Here is an 18309-nt window from a genome sequence, read left to right as displayed (position 1 = left end):
AGAGAGTAGGCCGTTTTCTGGTTAGGAACCCTTGTGAATCCAGGGCAACGTTGTGACATCTATACTACAAGTTTCCTCTCAGTTTCAGAAGGAAAGAAAATATTTTTGCTATTCCCTCTGCCTTCCATTTTGTACACACTGCTTTTCCACAGAGGTCACTATATCAATTTTACTCTTTCCATCTTTTCTAAATACTTAAATAGGGACTTCCCTGGCAGTCCACTGGTTAAGACTTCGCCTTCCAATGCAGGGGGTGCGGGTTCGATCCCTGGTCGGGGAGCTGAGATCCCACATGCCTCCCAGCCAAAAAACCAAAAACATAAAACAGAAGCAATATTGTAACAAATTCAATAAAGACTTTAAAAAATGGTCCACATCAAAACAAAATCTTTAAAAAAAAAAAACCCAAAACTTAAATAGCTTTCATTTCTCTTCTAAATGGATATTAGCTTCAGTATGCTGCTTAAGTTAAAACCAAAATACATCAATTATTTTCACCACCGATATCAGTGGTGCCAGAAAACAAAAATATACTAACACTTTGTGTTTCCTCCGAGGTGTTACTCTACACATTTAGTTCCAAAGAAATCTTTAAAATCTAAATTATTTCAAAATAAATTTTTTATTATATTTACTCCTGATGCTAGTTTTAAAACCTTTAACATCAGGACTTCCCTGGTGGCGCAGTGGTTAAGAATCCGCCTGCCAATGCAGGGGACACGGGTTTGAGCCCTGGTCCAGGAAGATCCCACATGCTGCGGAGCAACTAAGCCCACACACCACAACTACTGAGCCCACTTGCCACAACTACTGAGCCCACTTGCCACAACTACTGAGCCCACTTGCCACAACTACTGAAGCCCGTGCACCTAGAGCCCATGCTCCGCAACAAAGAGAAGCCACCGCAATGAGAAGCCCACGCACCGCAACGAAGAGTAGCCCCTGCTCGCCGCAACTAGAGAAAACCCCGCACGCAGCAACGAAGACCCAACGCAGCCAAAAATAAATAAATAAAACCTTTAACATCTTTCTACTTCAATATCAAAGCATGATAATTCAAATAAAACAGAAGCTGTCATAAGCACAAAATCACTGTAACGTGAAGTTTCCCTCAAAACTAATTCAAATAGTTTTCTAAACACTGAGATTCATTTGCTAGTTAACTAAATATGCAGCCCTGATAGTCACCTATGTATGTATCCAGCTGTGTATGTTTAAACAGTAAGAATGAATTAAAACATTTACCCACAAATTTTCACGGTCCTAAAGTTGGAAATAAGCCATCCTCTTCCCCTCAAAAAAAACAAAACAAAAAACCCCCTGTATTTAACATCCGGAGAAACGTCTGTAAATACTAAGAAACTTCTCAATAAATATTTTACACATCCAATCTTTATGAACTAGGCTACAGAAATCTTACAAAATAACTCAAAGTTATCAGATTAAATTACCTTCCAGGAGCATCTCCACATGAGAAGGTAATGCTTCCAGAGCTCCACAACATGGGCTCCTAAAGCAACAGCTAAGGAATTACAACAGGAGGCCCTTTTCCTGTCATTTTGCAAGGACTGGGTAAAGGTGGGAGTGTCTGACGCCTACTGTCCTATACAATTTGTGTCAACAGCACATGCCCTCAAAAAACTCTTCTATTAAAAAAAAAAAAAATCCCACAGTAGGGAGTTGTTGTTTTTCTTAATTTATGAAGCCAAAATGTTTGGGAAAAGGAATGTGTCTGAACACGAAGTAAAAATAGGACGTGACACTCAGCAAGCTAAATATTAAATAGCTGGTTTAATAGAGCCTGAAACGTGTACGGGAGGACACGGGCTTCAAAAATGACGACAAAAATTAATACTGCGCTCCGACAGAGGCCACGGTACAGTCCACGGATCCTGAATCGCAGCCATGGTTACAAATGTCAAAATCAATGTAGTCTGTGTGCCATCCACCTCCTTCCAATAATAACGAAACCAACTCAGATTTCTCGGTGGTGTAATCACAACTATGACTGTGGGGGAAATGAATGCAGCACAATGAGGAAAATACCACAAATTAAAACCACCCCATGTAAAAACATGACAAAATTGGTCACTGGGAGGGGGAAAAAAAAATCCACCCACTTTTGCTATCCAATAAAAGAAATCTGGCTGCATCCCACCTGCCCAAATCAAGGGCTCCTGATTGAAGAGCAAACCTGCGTTATCCCCCCTCCTTTCTTCTCCCATCGCGTCCCCGAGCCTGTGCGCGGAGACACGCGCGAAGGGGACCAGAGGATGGGAAACAAAACGGGGACGCGCGCAGCTTGCGGGGACGGAGGGATGGAGGGATGGGGGCCGGGCACCACGTACCTGTCCCGAAGGCCTTGGCCACCAGCCAGGCCAGATTGCAGGCGATTTTGGCCCTGGAGAAGTCATAGTGGTCGAAGGGCTTGATGGCTGGAACAATGAACGTCCTCCTCCCGTCCCGGGGGTCCGCAGCATCCCCCATCTTCACGCGCTCGGGGCGCCGGCCCGCCCTTCACATGGTGCTGCCGGCCGCGGGGTAGGCGCTGGGGGGTGGGGGTCGGGGTCTGGGTCCGGGCCGGGATCCGGGCCGCTCAGAGCATCAGCCCCGCGCGCCCGGCCCGGGATGAGGCGGCGCCGCGTCCGGCCGTCCCGCGAGCCTCCCGCGAGCGCGCGTGCGGGCGCCTCCCCTTTGTCTCGGCGCGGCCGGGCCCGGGCGCGGCGGGGGCGTCCTCAGCGGTCACGTCGCGGGGGCCGTCCCGCCATCGCGCCGCCCGCAGCGCCGCCCTCCGCTCGCGGCCCTGCCCTCGGGGCGCCCGCCTGCCGGAGCGCGGGGCCGCTGGGACTCGCCGGAGACGCGGCCGGGGAACTCGATTGGCCCCCACCCGGCGCAGCCGGAGCCGCCGCGGAGAACGTCAAAGTCCCTGCGGCGCGGGCGCCGACAGCCGTCCCTCCTGGCGCCCGCTCCCCGCCGCCGCCGCCGCCGCGCTGCCGCCCCGCGCCCTCCGCCTTGCGGACGCCGTCAGCCCGGAGCTCGGGCCCCGCCCGGCCAGCCCTGCCCCGCGCTTCCCCTGCGGCCGCCCGCGCTGTAGCCGCCTCCGCCGCCGCAGCTGCGGTTTTCCAGCTGCCGCACTGGACCGAGCGGCGGCGCGGGTCTGCGCATGCGTCCTCGCGCGGCCCGCCCCGCCCGCCGCCCCACGGGGGTCCAGGCGGCCCGCGGAGCATGCGCGGTGGCGGCGGTGGCTCTGCTGGTCAGCCGAGTGCACATCCTGGCGTCCTGGCCCGGCGTGAGGCGGCCGCTGACCCTGCTGGAGAGGCGGGGAGGGAGGGGGAGACGGGCCTCGCTGTGGCTTTCGTGTTTTCGCGACGCAGTGCTGAGGCACAGAGAACTGATGTTTAGTAAAATGCTTATTCGGTGACACACACTTTGCTGCCAACTTGTGCCTAAACAATTCCATCTAGTCCTCGAAGTAACCCGAGGGGATGGGTGTGATCACTGGTTGACCACAAAGGTATAGAGGTTAACGTGGGGTGATTAAGTCACACGTGGGGCTTGACCACGATTGAGGATCTGGGAAGCTCCGCACCGGTGTTGATTTCACGACTTCAGGATACTTTACTCCATGCTCTCCACTTAAATGTCCTCTCTCGGGAGGGGGCACATCCATCAGCGCCTCCAAACAAAGCGTCAGTTCCTGCACGGAGCCAACCGCATGACCTGGCATCCACAAACCCTTGTAGCTGCATTTTGTCAGAGCTGCTCCGTTTTCCCGAAGGGGCGTCTTCTCAGATGTCAGTGTCCTGGCTCGGCCGTACTCCTTCTGTCCCCTTGGCTCACTCCTACTCGGCCCGCAAGGCTCTCACAGGAATCACCTCCTCCTGGAAGCCTTCCCTGACAGCTCTTGATCCTCCCGGTCAGGGCTGCCAGGCAGGTGCTCTCCTGTTCCCAGAGCACCGTGTTCTTGTTCTGTCCCAGCTCTTGCACGTACTGTACATACAATCATCTAGGACTTGTCTGTCTTCCCACTGATGACAGCGTCTATCTCCCGCACCCGTGTAGGGCCCAACCCATAGTACTTGCTCAATTAATGTACAAGGACTCGGGATGGATATCATTGTAGTTCACTCTTGTTGAGCTTATTTAACTCAGAATTCCTCACATTATCTCCTTTCAATACATTATTGACTTTTAATTGTCCAACCCTGTGTATCCTCATTTCACACACATACAAAAAAAGGAAAGCTCAGAAAAATTTGAAAATTACCCCAGATCACACAACTAGTAAACTGGTTGACCCAAGATTTGAACCCAGAACTGTCTTACTGCAAAGCCCATGCTTTAACTACTAGGGCTTCTCTGGTACTCCCTGCCCTTAAGATAGAAGCAGGACATATGAAGTATGGGGGGTGGGGAGGGGGCTTTGGACCCTACTATCTAAAAGGGCAGCTCCGCTGGCAAGCAGGCCCCTTTGATCCCTACAGATACTCCCCCGGAACCTAGTAGGGCATTACAGATAAACCTACTAACAATAGGGGCTACAAAAAGAAGACAAGAATAATACACCACAGGGTGGTTGATGTCATTTTTCAATGAGTGAATGAATATTAATAAAGTATTTATCATGGGCCAGGCCTTTTGCTAGATCATTCAGGGGATAATAAAACTAGCATATGAATGATAGTTGACACAGCCCATTCATATGATAACTACCTTAATTCTCACATCCATGCTGTGAAATAGGCGTTATTACTATCTTCCAATTCTAGATACAGGACTGAGGATCTGAGGGATTAAGTTGCCTGGGCAAGATTTCATGGCTGATTCATACCTGGGGCTGGCTTCAAAAACAAGCACAGGTCTTCTGGCTCCACTCCCAGGGTTCCTTTCCCTGTGCCTGTTCCCTCCCCAGATTATGGAGGTTGACATGTACATAAATAAATACAATACAATGATGTAAGTGCACATAAAGTGCAGGGGGGACATCCGGATAGAGGAATCGGGGGTTTCGTAGAGACTCTGTTAAACCGAATGCACTCAAGTTCACCTTCAATGAAATCCTAAAGTGACAAGTCAAATTAAGAGAAACCTATATACTGGAAAGGTTGAAGAGAGACACCAAAGCATTTCACCAGTCACCGTGACCACCTGCAAACCAATGCAAGATTCTCGAGGCCAGAAACCACGCCCAACCAACTCTATGCTGTGTTTGTGACCTAACACAGTGCTTCACTCACAGAGGGTGCTGGGTGAATGCTTGTTGAATCTCACGGAAAACAATTTCAACCTAAATAAACACAATGAGGAAGAGAAGGGAGCACAGACAGCTGTTCCGCTTGTCCTTTGATTCAGTGGTGATGCATTTAGTAGTGATGGCATAACTATGACCCCAATTGGGTAGGAGTGTGTGTAGGAATGGAAAACAAAAAAATGCCTACACAAAGAGTAGCTTTTACTTTCAGGGAGGCTGTGAAACTTGGGGTCATAGTAGGAGGCTATTATTAACAGAGAAACACCCTGAGTACAAAGGAGGAGGATTTACTTTCAGGGAGACAGACACTCTAAAAGGGTGCTCTTTGTGATACCTTCCGAATGATCCCTTTTAACAACTGGAAATCTCTGCAGAGTACCGCTGTCAAAAAGAAACGCTCTCCGCGGCCTTCTTGAGGTATCTGACTTCATTAAAAAACAGAAACAAAACCCAATGATTCTTTGGGCCAACTTGTCCAACTGCACAGCCATCCCTCTATTTTTTATCTCCAGGCTTGGAATCTAGCCATCAGGCCACAGTTACACTATTCCTACATGTCTATTCCTCATCCTCTCTGTTTTAAAAGTTGATCTCCTTTCTCCTGGAAAATCCACAGTGTCAGCCAGACTTCCTTCCTTGGGGCCGTCCTCCATTTCTCTGTCTTTGGATAGACTCATACATTTATTCATTCATTCATAAGCCAATATTGATTGAGTACCTGCGTGCTGAGGCTGCAGTGTCGAACAAGACAGCTGAGAAAGCAAATTTTGAATGGGAAAACTGAGAGATCTCGGGGCCTGGGCAGCCCAGCTCTCCTCCCGTTGTCATGATTACATCTTCGTAGGCTCAAAGCCTTGGTACTTCACCCACAGAAATCTTCACTGCGTCCCCTCGGAAACAGAGGAACACTAAACACTACACTACACTAAGCACTACACTAAGTGCACGTTATTTCTTTAACTGAAGGCGTGTATTCACATACTGTCATCCATGTTCAATTAGTTACACTGACAGGAGCTAACGCTTATTGACACTTTCTGTGTATCAGGCCCTGCTCCACATACATAAACTTTTTTAACCGTCACCACAGCCCTATTTTCCTCATTTGGCAAATGGAATAACCAAGGTACAGAGGACTTAAGGAGGTGGTGGAGACCTTATGTTATTTTGAAACTCAAGGAACTAGAATAAGTCACCTTTGAATCATCCAAGTTAAGAATGACCGGCAGGGTTGCGGTAGGTTTAAAAAGGACAAGAATGCTAAGCTAAACGATGACAATAAGGTGTTAAACTGGCTGAAGTATAGCCGCATCTGATAAACCAAGTTGGGGTAGAAGAGTGTGGGCCGAATGGCGGGCACTCCATCATTTCTAGACACGGTTGTGGTTTTCGTCCGCAGAGCTAACAGAGTTCTACAAGGATTACCTCATCAACCTTCACAACGACTCCAGCAAGGCCTGTGTGGTCTGAGGCCAAGTGTGGAGCTGCAGCAGCTGAAACACTGGGATCCCCGAAACCTCCCAGCGGGGCGGGAGGTGAGTCAGTGTCTAAACCCAACCGTGAAGCCTGGCCCTCAGCTTCCCAGGGGCGGCCCTCCCGTTTCCCAGATCCCTAAGACATTTGTCCTTTATTTATTCCCTGCTCAAACCTGAGTCTCCAGTAATGGGCAATGCTTCTACCACTTTCAGAATCACTGAAGACAGGTAAGGATGTTGGAGGAAACAGAAAGAACACCAATCTGGGGGAATTCCCTGGTGATCCAGTGGTTAGGGCTCTGCGCTCTCACTGCCGGGGCCGGGTTCAATCCCTGGTCAGGGAACTAAGATCCCACAAGCTGCATGGCGTGGCCAAAAACCAAACAAAACAAAAAAGGGAGTGAGGGCTTCCCTGGTGGCGCAGTGGTTAAGAATCCAACGGCCAATGCAGGCGACACGGGTTCGAGCGCTGGTCCAGGAAGATCCCACATGCTGCGGAACAACTAAGCCTGCGCCACAGCTACTGAAGCTCACGCACCTAGAGCCCGTGCTCCGCAACAAGAGAAGCCACCGCAGTGAGAAGCCCACGCTCACTGCAGCTAGAGAAAGCCTGCATGCAGCAACAAAGACCCAATGCAGCCATAAATAAATAAATTTATTTTAAAAAAAAAAAGGTAGTGAGGATACTGGGCTCCACTACTCTTTGGCCACATGATTTGGGGGAACACATGTCACTTCTCTGCTCTTCGATTTCCACTTCTGTAAAACAAAGGAGGTAGAGTTATGCAAATTCTAAGGTACTCGCAATGCCAACAGTCCACAATGGGAGGGTGACATCTCTCCCATAACTGAAGGTTTAATCAGTCAGCTGGCTAGCACTCAAGATTTAAATCTTTAGAGCGGAAGTTACTTTTTTTATTTCCAGAAAGCATTATGATAGGATAATGCAAAAAGGCTAGGGGAGGTTACAGGACAAGAAATGGGGTCCTCCAGTGAAGGCAAGGACCAAATAAAAACTGGAAGTGGGGGCTTCCCTGGTGGCGCAGCGGTAGAGAGTCCGCCTGCCGATGCAGGGGACACGGGTTCGTGCCCTGGTCCAGGAAGATCCCACATGCCGTGGAGCGGCTGGGCCCATGAGCCATGGCCGCTGGGCCTGCGCGTCCGGAGCCTGTGCTCCGCAACGGGAGAGGCCACAACAGTGACAGGCCCGCGTACCGCAAAAAAAAAAAAAAAAAAAAAAAACCTGGAAGGGGACTTCCCTGGCGGTCCAGTGGTTAAGACTGCGCATTCCCAACGCAGCAGGGAAGGGGGCACGGGTTCAATACCTGGTGGGGGAAGATCCCACATGCTGCATGACTTGGCCAAAAACAAAACTGGAAGGAGTCTAGCAAGAGGGAATGGATGCAGCTGTTTGTGGGTAAATCCAGCAGTTCTGCTACTTGAGTCATCAAGGTCTAGAGTTCTGGAACGTCGCCTAGTCACTCATGAAGATTTTGTTCTGTTTATCAAGTTCTTGATGGAAACATCCCACATATCCACCAGTAGAGCATTGTGTCAAGACTGATCAAATAAATTACGCTGTACGTCGGGATCATATAGAGAGGTCTCCAAGACATCATATGGTCAAGTAGAAAGAGGGGTGCAGAGTAGTAGGTTTTAGTTGGTATTTCGAAAACGTGCCTGATATGTTACTATAAATTCAGATTATGAAGAATCAGGTATATATTAAAATGTGTGAAACTATCATAAAATAACAATAAAAAAATTCTCGTGACTAAAAAATCCCGAAAACCAAAACCAAAAATACCTATTCATTGACTCTCCATGGATATTCCTGAACATTTGAACAGAAATTGGAGGAGTAGGTGAGAGACCTAGGTTTCTCTTTATATGCTTTGGTACCTTTTGATTCATAGGCAGCTTTACCTATTCCAAATATTAACTTAATCTATTTTAAACTCACCTCTTCACTCTTTCCTGCAATGTGGCTTCAGCTCCCCCGGAACCACTGACACTGTGCTCACAAAAGTCCCTCAGGAGCTCCCGTTGTGACTCCTGTGCTCCTGTTTCTTTGGCCCCTGTGACGTGTGGCACTTACAACTGCCCCTTTGTTCCCGAGGCCATCTTCTCTCTCAGGTTCCGTGGGCTCCGGGAGACCCGTGTTCTCTCTGCTGTCCTTCCGAGCCCAGCAGAGGAGATGGTCAAAACTCAGCCCTTGGTCCCCTCCTTCCTCTACACTCCTGCTCTTGGCATCACAGGGATGTCTTTATGGCTTCAACTCTCACCACTGGACCAGGCGGTTCCCTAATCCGCGTCTCAGCTTCTGCCTCGCACGTGCTGCTAACGTGTCGTTGTCCTTGAGTCCTGCACCCAGCCAATGCGAGTATCTCTCACTTCCGTTCCCTCTCATCCACTCCCACTATTTCTCACTTTCTGAGCCCACAGGTGAATGTGAGAATCTTCCTAAACCTGGATTTTGGTGATCCAGCAAATATCCACGACCAGCAAACTGTCATGGTTTCCGACTATGTGTCTGATACTGTCCTAGGCCTTTCCCGTACTGCGGCTTATTGAACTGAATAATACGATAGCACGTCATCGAGGTATTAATCACATTTTACAGCCGGAAAATGGAGGCCCAGAGAGAGTAAGAGAATTCCTCAAGGTTTCATGGGGAGAACAGCGCGGACGCTCAAAGTCGCGCCTCCTGATTTCAAGGTCAGGAATCTCTCCATCCGCACACACCTGCTTGCTCGCTCTGCTTGGCTTCCTAGATGCGGTCTAAACATTCGCCTTGATTCTGAGGATCCCCTACGAAATGGCCTTCGCTATGTTCGTATTTCCCCAGGACTCTCTAGTACATATCGAGCCATACTGCTCTCAAGACCTTGGACATATTGAACCCTTTCCCAGGCTGACTGGTTTGGATGATTTTTTTTTTAACCTCCGTCCATAACACCCTCCACCAGACCAACGTGAGCTATGGAAATCCTCTCATCTTTCAATATCTGCCTCAAATGCCACCTTCCCCATGAAGCCTTTACAGCCCCACCCTTGGCTTCCCGCATCGATCTGTGCCCTCTCATGGTAAGTTTTGTCTTGAATTATAACTCTTTCTGTGCACCATAAGAGACAATCTTCTCATGCAGCTCAATATTAAAAAAATAAACAACCCAATCAAAAAATGGGCACAAGACCTAAAGAGACGTTTCTCCAAAGAAGACACACAGATGGTCAACTAACACATGAAAAGACGCTCAACATCACTAATCATTAGAGAAATGCAAATCAAAACTGCAATGAGGTATCACCTCACACCGGTTAGAATAGCCATCATCAAAAAACCTACAAACAAAAAATGCTGGAGAGGGTGTGGAGAGAAGGGAACCCTCTTGCACAGTTGGTGGGAATGTAAACTGACACAGCCACTATGGAGAACAGTATGGAGGTTCCTTAAAAAACTAAAAATAGAATTACCATATGACCCAGCAATCCCATTACTGGGCACATACCATGAGAAAACCATAATTCAAAAAGACACATGCACCCCAATGTTCATTGCAGCACTATTTACAATAGCCAGGACATGGAAGCAACCTAAATGCCCATGGACAGACGAATGGATAAAGAAGATGTAGTACATATATACAATGGAATATTACTCAGTCATAAAAAGGAACAAAATTGGGTCATTTGTAGAGACGTGGATGGATCTAGAGACTGTCATAGAGAGTGAAGTCAGTTGGAAAGAGAAAAACAAATATCGTATATTAACGCATATATGTGACATCTAGAAAAATGGTACAGATGAAACCGGTTTGCAAGGGAGAAATAGAGACAGATGTGGAGAACAAACGTATGGACACCAAGGGGGGAAAGCGGGGGGCGGGGTGGGGCAGTGATGTGATGAATTGGGAGATTGGGATTGACATGTATACACTAATATGTATAAAATGGATAACTAATAAGAACCTGCTGTATAAAAAATAAATAAAATAAAATTTAAAAAAAAAAAAAGAGAGAAGAGACAATCTTATTCTGCTTCATAACCTCCATCAGTGCCTAATATATAATAGACCACAGCAAGTATTTGTTGAATAGAAGAAAGAATCAGTGAATTAACAGGTAACAAAAAATACACATTAACACACATTCTAAGACCGTGAAACAGACCAATATAACTTAACTAGCTTATATGGGAATTAAAAATGGAAAGTTAATCTCAATACTATACTAAGTCGTTTCCATTGGTTCCTAGTCTATTATGTTTTATTAGAATCTATAGTGAGAAAATGTAGTGATTTTTTCCATAAACTAATTTTCTTCCTCTGAAGGACTATTTTTTATTATGAGATTGTTCCCTTCCTGATTTTTTTCTGTTAAAATGTCCTTTCTCTCAGGGAATAACCATGATTATTGACGATGGTTGAGCTTTTTGTATCATTTAGAGAAATGAAAAGTGGACAACCCTGTATTTTCTCCTCTCCAGTTTATTCACTTATTCATTCATTTGGGAACCATCGCTGCTCTGTGAAATCCCAGTCTGGAGGTCACTGCTCTACTCGACCGAACTAAGTGAATTAGTCCTGCCTAGGCTTCTTAAACAAAACTGGCTCCAAATAGCATTCAGAAAAACAAAGCACAGATGTGTTATTTTTGTGTTACCATATTTGCTATGGAAACAGTTATCACTCTCATTTCAAATATGTTCGTATTTGAACAAGTGATGGCATATGGGCTAAATTTTCCTTCTTTTTTGTCACTAAAAACATAAATCAATTCTTCCTTTAAACCTCTTGTTAGGAGTTATGCTTCAACTTTTGTGGACCTCTTTCTAAATGGATTTCGAACTGTTGCTGAAGATAGAATATGGTCGTTCCTTTCGTGATGCCCTATAGACAGCTAGAAAAATGTACTGCCCCCCCCCCCATGTTTGATCTTTTGGGCCAGGCTACTGGGAGGATGCTGAATATGTGATTTTGATGAACAGAAACAAAATATGGTGGCTTCCTTCTCCAGATTTAGTTTTCTCATCTGTCCCCATCTTCCTTCCCATTTTCTACATCAGAGAAAGGCAGCTTCCTGTTTAGTTTCTTCTGTTGTTGATTTAAAGGTTCTGGATAAAACTGGAAGAGGAAAATTACAGCTTGGGCTTGAGCATTTGAAAAGGAAAAAGCCTGTGGCATCCAAAATGATATTGCTTATGGCACTTGGGTAACTCAACATTATCTTTGCCCCTTGAGAAACACTTGGGGTCTTCAAAATCAAAGCTGGAGTTGAAAAGGCAGGAGAAGCAACAAATGGCCCAGAGGGTTAAAAATGTGCAGAGATCGTCCTCCACGATTCCCAAACTAAAGAGGTGTCCTTGAAAACAGAAGAAAGACTCTGGAGCGTTAGCTAATCCATTTTAAATCTGCTTAAACCTGTTTCTTATTGCATTTTAAAACATTTTTTGATATATTAGTGGACACAATTCAGAATAATAACAACCATTTGTAAAGAAGATCAGGAGATTTTTATTTGAAGGTAAATATGATCGGAAATGCTCGGAGCCACCTGGACATGTGCGAATAGCAAACCATTTTCTCACTGCCGATCTCGTTTGTCCACATGAATATTCACAGAGCGGGGCTGGTTCAAGCAGGTTGGATACTTGGACATCATCTAACTTTTGATTTCATTTGAAGTGAGTTTTGTTGTTTACCTTCCACAGGCCACTTAGCTAGTCTGGTTAACTTTTGGGAGTGAGGATGGAAGTGAGAGATGAGAGCAGAGACGTGGTGGGTAGGATCGGGAAAAAAATGGTCGGGACCACAGCCTGTTCGCAAATCGTGGCCAGCACTTTTTAAAGTATGTCTTTTTTCATTAGGAAAAGGGAACACAGTACAAATAACTTCAGGAACCCTACATTAATACTAAAAACAATTTAGAATACTTCTTCTAATTGCAATTGAGTATATTTTTTATACTTAAAACTCACAATTTTTTCTCACGGTGAAAGCAATCCACATTTATTTCTTTGATTTAGAAAATACAGAAAAGCAAATGGAGAAAAGAAACACCTGTAATTTCACCACCCAGAGATATGCTTTGTATATACTTCCATATATTTTGTACCAAAGTGAGATCATATTGTATATCCCATTTGTACCTTTTTTCTTTCACATAACAGTATTATTAATATACCTTGATATTAATAATTATTCATCTAAAACATCAATTTAATGCATAGTGAATTCCATTGTTTGGATGCATTACTTTTGTTTGTTTGTAACCAAACCCCTGTTACAGGATATTTTTGTTATTTCGATAATTTTTGTTTTTATGATAAAGCTGTAAGGAATACCCTTGAACATACATCTTTGCTTACTTCACTGATTATTCTTAGATATGGATAAGTTCTTAAATGTGAATTGTCCATTCATTTTTGTTGCCTTTTGATATATATGCTATACTGTTCTTCGGAGAAGTTGTACAAATTTTCATGCATACCAGCGATAGGTAAGAGTACACGTTGTTTTTTAAATTTATATTTCTTTAATGGCTAACTAATGATGTGAAACATTTCTTCATAATTTTATTTGCCTTTTTTCTCTTATAAGACTAGTTTCCCATTTATCTATTACAGTATTCATCTTCTTGTATTGATTTGTGAGAGACATACTATATATTAAATATATTAGCTTTGTCTCTCAAATAGTCATTTTCCCAAATTTATCACTTCTTTTTTTTAAAATTATTCCAAATGGATGCACCATTTGTTTTATTTTACTTTTTATTGGAGAATAATTGCTTTACAATGTTGTTAGTTTCTGCTGTACAGTGAAGTGAATCAGCCATATGCATAATTATACCCCCTCCCTCGCGGCCCTCCCTCACCCCCCATCCCACCCGTGTAGGTCCTCACAGAGCACTGAGCTGAGCTCCCTGTGCTATACAGCAGGTTCCCACTAGCTGTCTATTTTATACATGGTAGTATCACTTCTCTTTTAATGTTACTTATAGCATTTTTTTTTCGGTCGCACCACACAGCTTCTGGGATCTTAGTTCCCTGACCAGAGATTGAACCCCGGCCCTTGGCAGTGAAAGCACCAAGTCCTAACCACTGGACCGCCAGGGAATTCCCACTTATAGCATTTTTTTTTAACAAATGTATTTTTTTTAATTTATTAATTAATTTATTTTTGCTGCGTTGGGTCTTCGTTGCGGTGTGAGGGTTTCTCATCGCGGTGGCTTCTCTTGTTGTGGAGCACGGGCTCTAGGCGCGCGGGCTTCAGTAGCTGTGGCACGGGAGCTCACTAGTTGTGTCTCATGGGCTCTAGAGTGCAGGTTCAGTAGTTGTGGTGCACGGGCTTAGGTGCTCCGTGGCATGTGGGATCTTCTTGGACCAGGGCTCGAACCCGTGTCCCCTGCATTGGCAGGTGGATTCTTAACCACTGCGCCACCAGGGAAGCCCTGCCTCTTCCTTTTTTTAAATAGGTCCCTTGACAAATATTCTTTGGGGGCCATCAGCTACAATATGTTTTGTGTCTTGAGGTAAGTTCTTTCCTTCAATAAACTGTTTTCCACCAGACACTTCCAACTAAACATCCAAAAGGATAGTATGTCATTTTACAGAATAACTGTATGTGAAAAAGCAATAACACCTCAAAATGATGATGTGTTGTAGCAGGACCACATTATAGTATGACTCCACACAGAACTATCTCTTCTGAAACATAATGACCAAATACAGTAAATGTTTGAATTGTGCTAATCTATAAGTTGCATACCACCCTAACATCCAGGCCCAAACAGAATTCCAACGTAAGAAAGGAGGGTCATTGCCTTAATTTTAAATCTCTTAACAGAGATTAGAAGCCGCATTCAATTTAGGAAAACCACTCAGCACTGCTTCAGTTGATGAAATGCTGGAATAACAACTATAATTCCAAGGACTGTGTTGTGTTGCTTTAGACATTCCAAGGGGACTAGAGAACAATGCTGAATAGAACAATGAAGGGGACAGTCTAGCCTGGTGGAAAGACAGACTGAGTGGCCTCAGAGGGCTTGTCCAACCCTTGAGCTCTGTGACACTTCAGTGGCTTCTCACAGTTTCATGAAAGTTAATAAAAATGGTTTTGTCATCCTCTTTTTAAAAAAAATCTATTAATTATTGTAGTTTAGAACAACATTACATGGTCTCTACTACAAGGTGTTTTTTTCAACTGATTCAGTAGGACCCCAGGTACTTTTCTGCAGAGGAAATTCTCTAAAAGAAAACAAATTACCACTTTTTCCAGGCAAATATCTTAGTTCTTTCTAAATCCCAAATGGAACTAAAACTACATTATGTAAAAGATGCTTGCCAAGAGCATGATTGGGTTTTGATCAAAGGTCTTATTGAAACACACACTTTCCTAATTGCATCCTTTCCCCAAACTTCTTACAATAAAAAGTGAGAGCATAACTAATGGAGAAAGTCAGGGTCTACACAACATGTTCGGTTTGCCTTACCTGGTGTGTGTGTTTTCAGAATTTGTAAAAAAAACAAAACAAAACAAAAGAAAAAACCTACCACCACCACAATGCCCTGAAGCAAAGTTGTATGACGAATAAAGTGTTCCAGCCAAGTTATACATCTCTGCAAAGGGAGGTTTGAATGGCAAGCGCTGGGCAGGACGGAGCCCTCAGGTCAGCAGAGCTCCGGAACAAAGAAGCATTCAGGAGTCTCCAGGACACTGCACGCTCCAGTCTGTCACTAGCTAAACATGAGGCTGCTGGAGCTGTTAGTGGGGTTTGTCTGGAAAACTCAAAGGCATGGAAAGAAACACACTGAAGGGTGCCTGGCATCTGCCCATGCACTGCACTTCTGATAGACCAAATATTATTTTGGCACATGGATTATTTCATTAGCTAATAATGGGCTTTTACCATCCAGCAAAACTAAGACACTTCAAGCTCAGTGTATCATGCCCCATTTGGTTTTTGTTTGCTTTTTTCCCTTAACTTCACATTCTGTCTTAAAGCACATAACCACTTCCTAACCATCAACATCAATCATCAAAAACCACAGTTTACTGTTTAAATTTGATATGTCATTTTTTTTTAAAAAAAGGCAATCATTACAATCATCTTGGAGGTGTGCAGAGGCCAGCTTCTCCTCTGCAGGTTGTACTCTTCTTTTAGGGCCTAATTAGAGAAGATTCCTTTTAGATACTTTACTGGATTTCAAGGAATGAGTTACAGAGAATGTTCTCCCGCAAAAGCAGAAATAAAAATAGTATGAGAATGGATTAATGTAACAGTTCTCAACATTTTTTATTCTCAGCTGTCCATTTTTAATTCCCTATATCATTTGTCAATTTAAATACCTAAAACAGAAGAAGCATGCCCACTTAGCCTTTTTAAAGAAGGCTTAGGGCTTCCCTGGTGGCGCAGTGGTTGAGAGTCCGCCTGCCGATGCAGGGGACACGGGTTCGTGCCCTGGTCCGGGAAGATCCCGCATGCCGCGGAGCGGCTGGGCCCGTGAGCCATGGCCGCTGAGCCTGCGCGTCCGGAGCCTGTGCTCCGCAACGGGAGAGGCCACAACAGTGAGAGGCCCGCGTACCGCAAAAAAAAAAAAAAAAGAAGGCTTAAAAATACAAGAGGAAGACTACACAGGTGTAAAAGTTTAACTCACTATGTCCCTCTGCTGCCTTTTTTGGGTTTTTCTCAGCCTGGGTGTGTCCCTTGAACTGCCCTCGCACCCCACCCTCACCCAGCACCCCTTCGTGGCAGATGGAGACCCAGGTGCATGAGGTGGTGCTGTGAAGAGAAAGAATCACTGCATCCAGGTGCCCTCAGGGCCGTGCATTCTTCCAGCTCTGCACTTGACCACAGGGTGACTTACCTCATTGGGACTCAGTTTTCCCATTTCGAAGTAGGGTGTTGAAGAAGGCGTTAGGAATGGCCTAAGTTAAATTAAATCACATTTGGCATCTAAGTCTGCCTTTTAAAATCGTTTCTATAATTACGTAACGAATTACCCACTCTATACATATATACAGTGAAATACTACTCAGCCACAAAAAAGAATGAAATAATGCCATTTGCAGCAACATGGATGGACCTAGAGATGATCATACTAGGTGAAGTAAATCAGAGAGAGAGACAAATATTATATGATATCACTTACATGTGGAATTTAAAATATGACACAAATGAACTTATCTACAAAGCAGAAGCAGACTCACAGACATAGAGAACAGACTTGTGGTTGCCAAGTGGGAGGGGATTGGGGAGGGATGGACTGGGAGTTTGGGGTTGGCAGGTGCAAACTATTATATATAGTATGGATAATAACAAGGTCCTACTGTAGAGCACAGGGAACTATATTTGATATCCTATGATAAACCATAATGGACAAGAATATTTTTTTAAAAAGTATATGTACATATAACTGAATCACTTTGCTGTACAGCAGAAATTAACACAACATTGTAAATCAACTCTACTTCAATAAAAAATACTAAAATTGAAAAAATGAAAATAAAAAAAATTAAGGTTCTGAACTTTAAAAATAAAAATTACCCACTCGTATTGTTTTCAATTTGCTCCCTTTATTTTTGGTCTTGGGCCTGTTTATTTAAAACTTATTTTCCTTTCCTCTGGTTCCCTTCTCTCCTGGTTGCTCAGCTGTATTCCTCTCTATCCCTATGCTCCCCGCCAAGCCTGGTTCACGTTTCGCTTCATTGTTCTCCCAATTTTATTAAATATGACTTCATCTTCACTCTTTCACCCTAGTAAAGTAATTTTGGAAAACACTGCTTGATTTTAAATGATTTCTTCATTTGCTGTGTTATAAGTAGAAAATGCTAGTATTAAATCAATGTATCATAAGACATTCCTACTCAAGTTCAAAATGTTAGAATAATAGGACTTGTATTTCAGCAACTACTGCAACATTCGAAGGTATAAATCAGGCAGGACTGGTTTTACTTTGTTTTAAAATATTTCAGGAAACTTGCTTAGAATATTTCAAGAACACTACAGAAAGTTACAGAAAATAGCAGAAAGTACTGACCATTGATCTTTGTCAAATCTGAATATTTTGCTATATTTGCTCCAAGTTTTTAAAAATAAAATGTTACAGGTACAGTTAAAACCTTCTGTATGTTTTCCCCATCTCATTCCTCACCCTCTGCTTCCCATGTATACATTATACACTGAACGTTTTTTCCCTTATTTCTTTTTATAATTTTATTACATATGAGTGTGTAACAAATAAAACACATTACTGACATATGCTTTTAAATTTTATGTTAATGATATCAGACCATCTTTCAATGTTAACATTTACCCATGTTGACCCACTCAACTCAAGTTCATTCATTTTCATTGTTGTATAGCATCCTTTTATATGAATATACTACGGTTTATTGATCCACTTTACTATTAGTGGATATTTAGGTGGTTTCTAATTATTTGCTGTTGCAAAGTGTTACAGTAAATATTCTTGTACCTGTTTTCTTGGGCACGTGTGTGAGAGTTGCTGGGGGTTACAAAGATGCACCTTTTCAACCTAAATATGTATTTCTCAAAGGCTCTCAGAAGTGTGTGTTT

The 18309-nt window shown here is 44.1% G+C and overlaps 1 protein-coding gene and 1 long non-coding RNA gene across 3 annotated transcripts in view; both read right to left on the bottom strand.

The window, feature by feature from the left end:
• The window catches only part of CAMSAP2 (calmodulin regulated spectrin associated protein family member 2), a 98014-nt gene extending 95527 nt beyond the window's left edge, over positions 1-2487 (bottom strand). For both annotated transcript variants that reach the window (XM_012538915.3, XM_004285407.3), the window contains exon 1: positions 2349-2487. In XM_012538915.3, coding sequence (XP_012394369.1) covers positions 2349-2487 — 139 coding nt within the window. The remainder of the gene's footprint in view (positions 1-2348) is intronic.
• A 4876-nt stretch (positions 2488-7363) lies between these two features.
• LOC125962759 (uncharacterized) overlaps positions 7364-18309 on the bottom strand; it is a 146282-nt gene continuing 135336 nt past the window's right edge. The window contains exon 2 of the long non-coding RNA XR_007474468.1: positions 7364-14006. This is a non-coding gene — a long non-coding RNA (uncharacterized LOC125962759). The remainder of the gene's footprint in view (positions 14007-18309) is intronic.

The sequence above is a fragment of the Orcinus orca genome, chromosome 1, assembly GCF_937001465.1.
Source record: "Orcinus orca chromosome 1, mOrcOrc1.1, whole genome shotgun sequence".
Taxonomy (NCBI): domain Eukaryota; kingdom Metazoa; phylum Chordata; class Mammalia; order Artiodactyla; family Delphinidae; genus Orcinus; species Orcinus orca.
The sequence above is the reverse complement of the archived record's forward strand: the minus strand, read 5'-3'. Positions and strand labels throughout refer to the sequence as shown.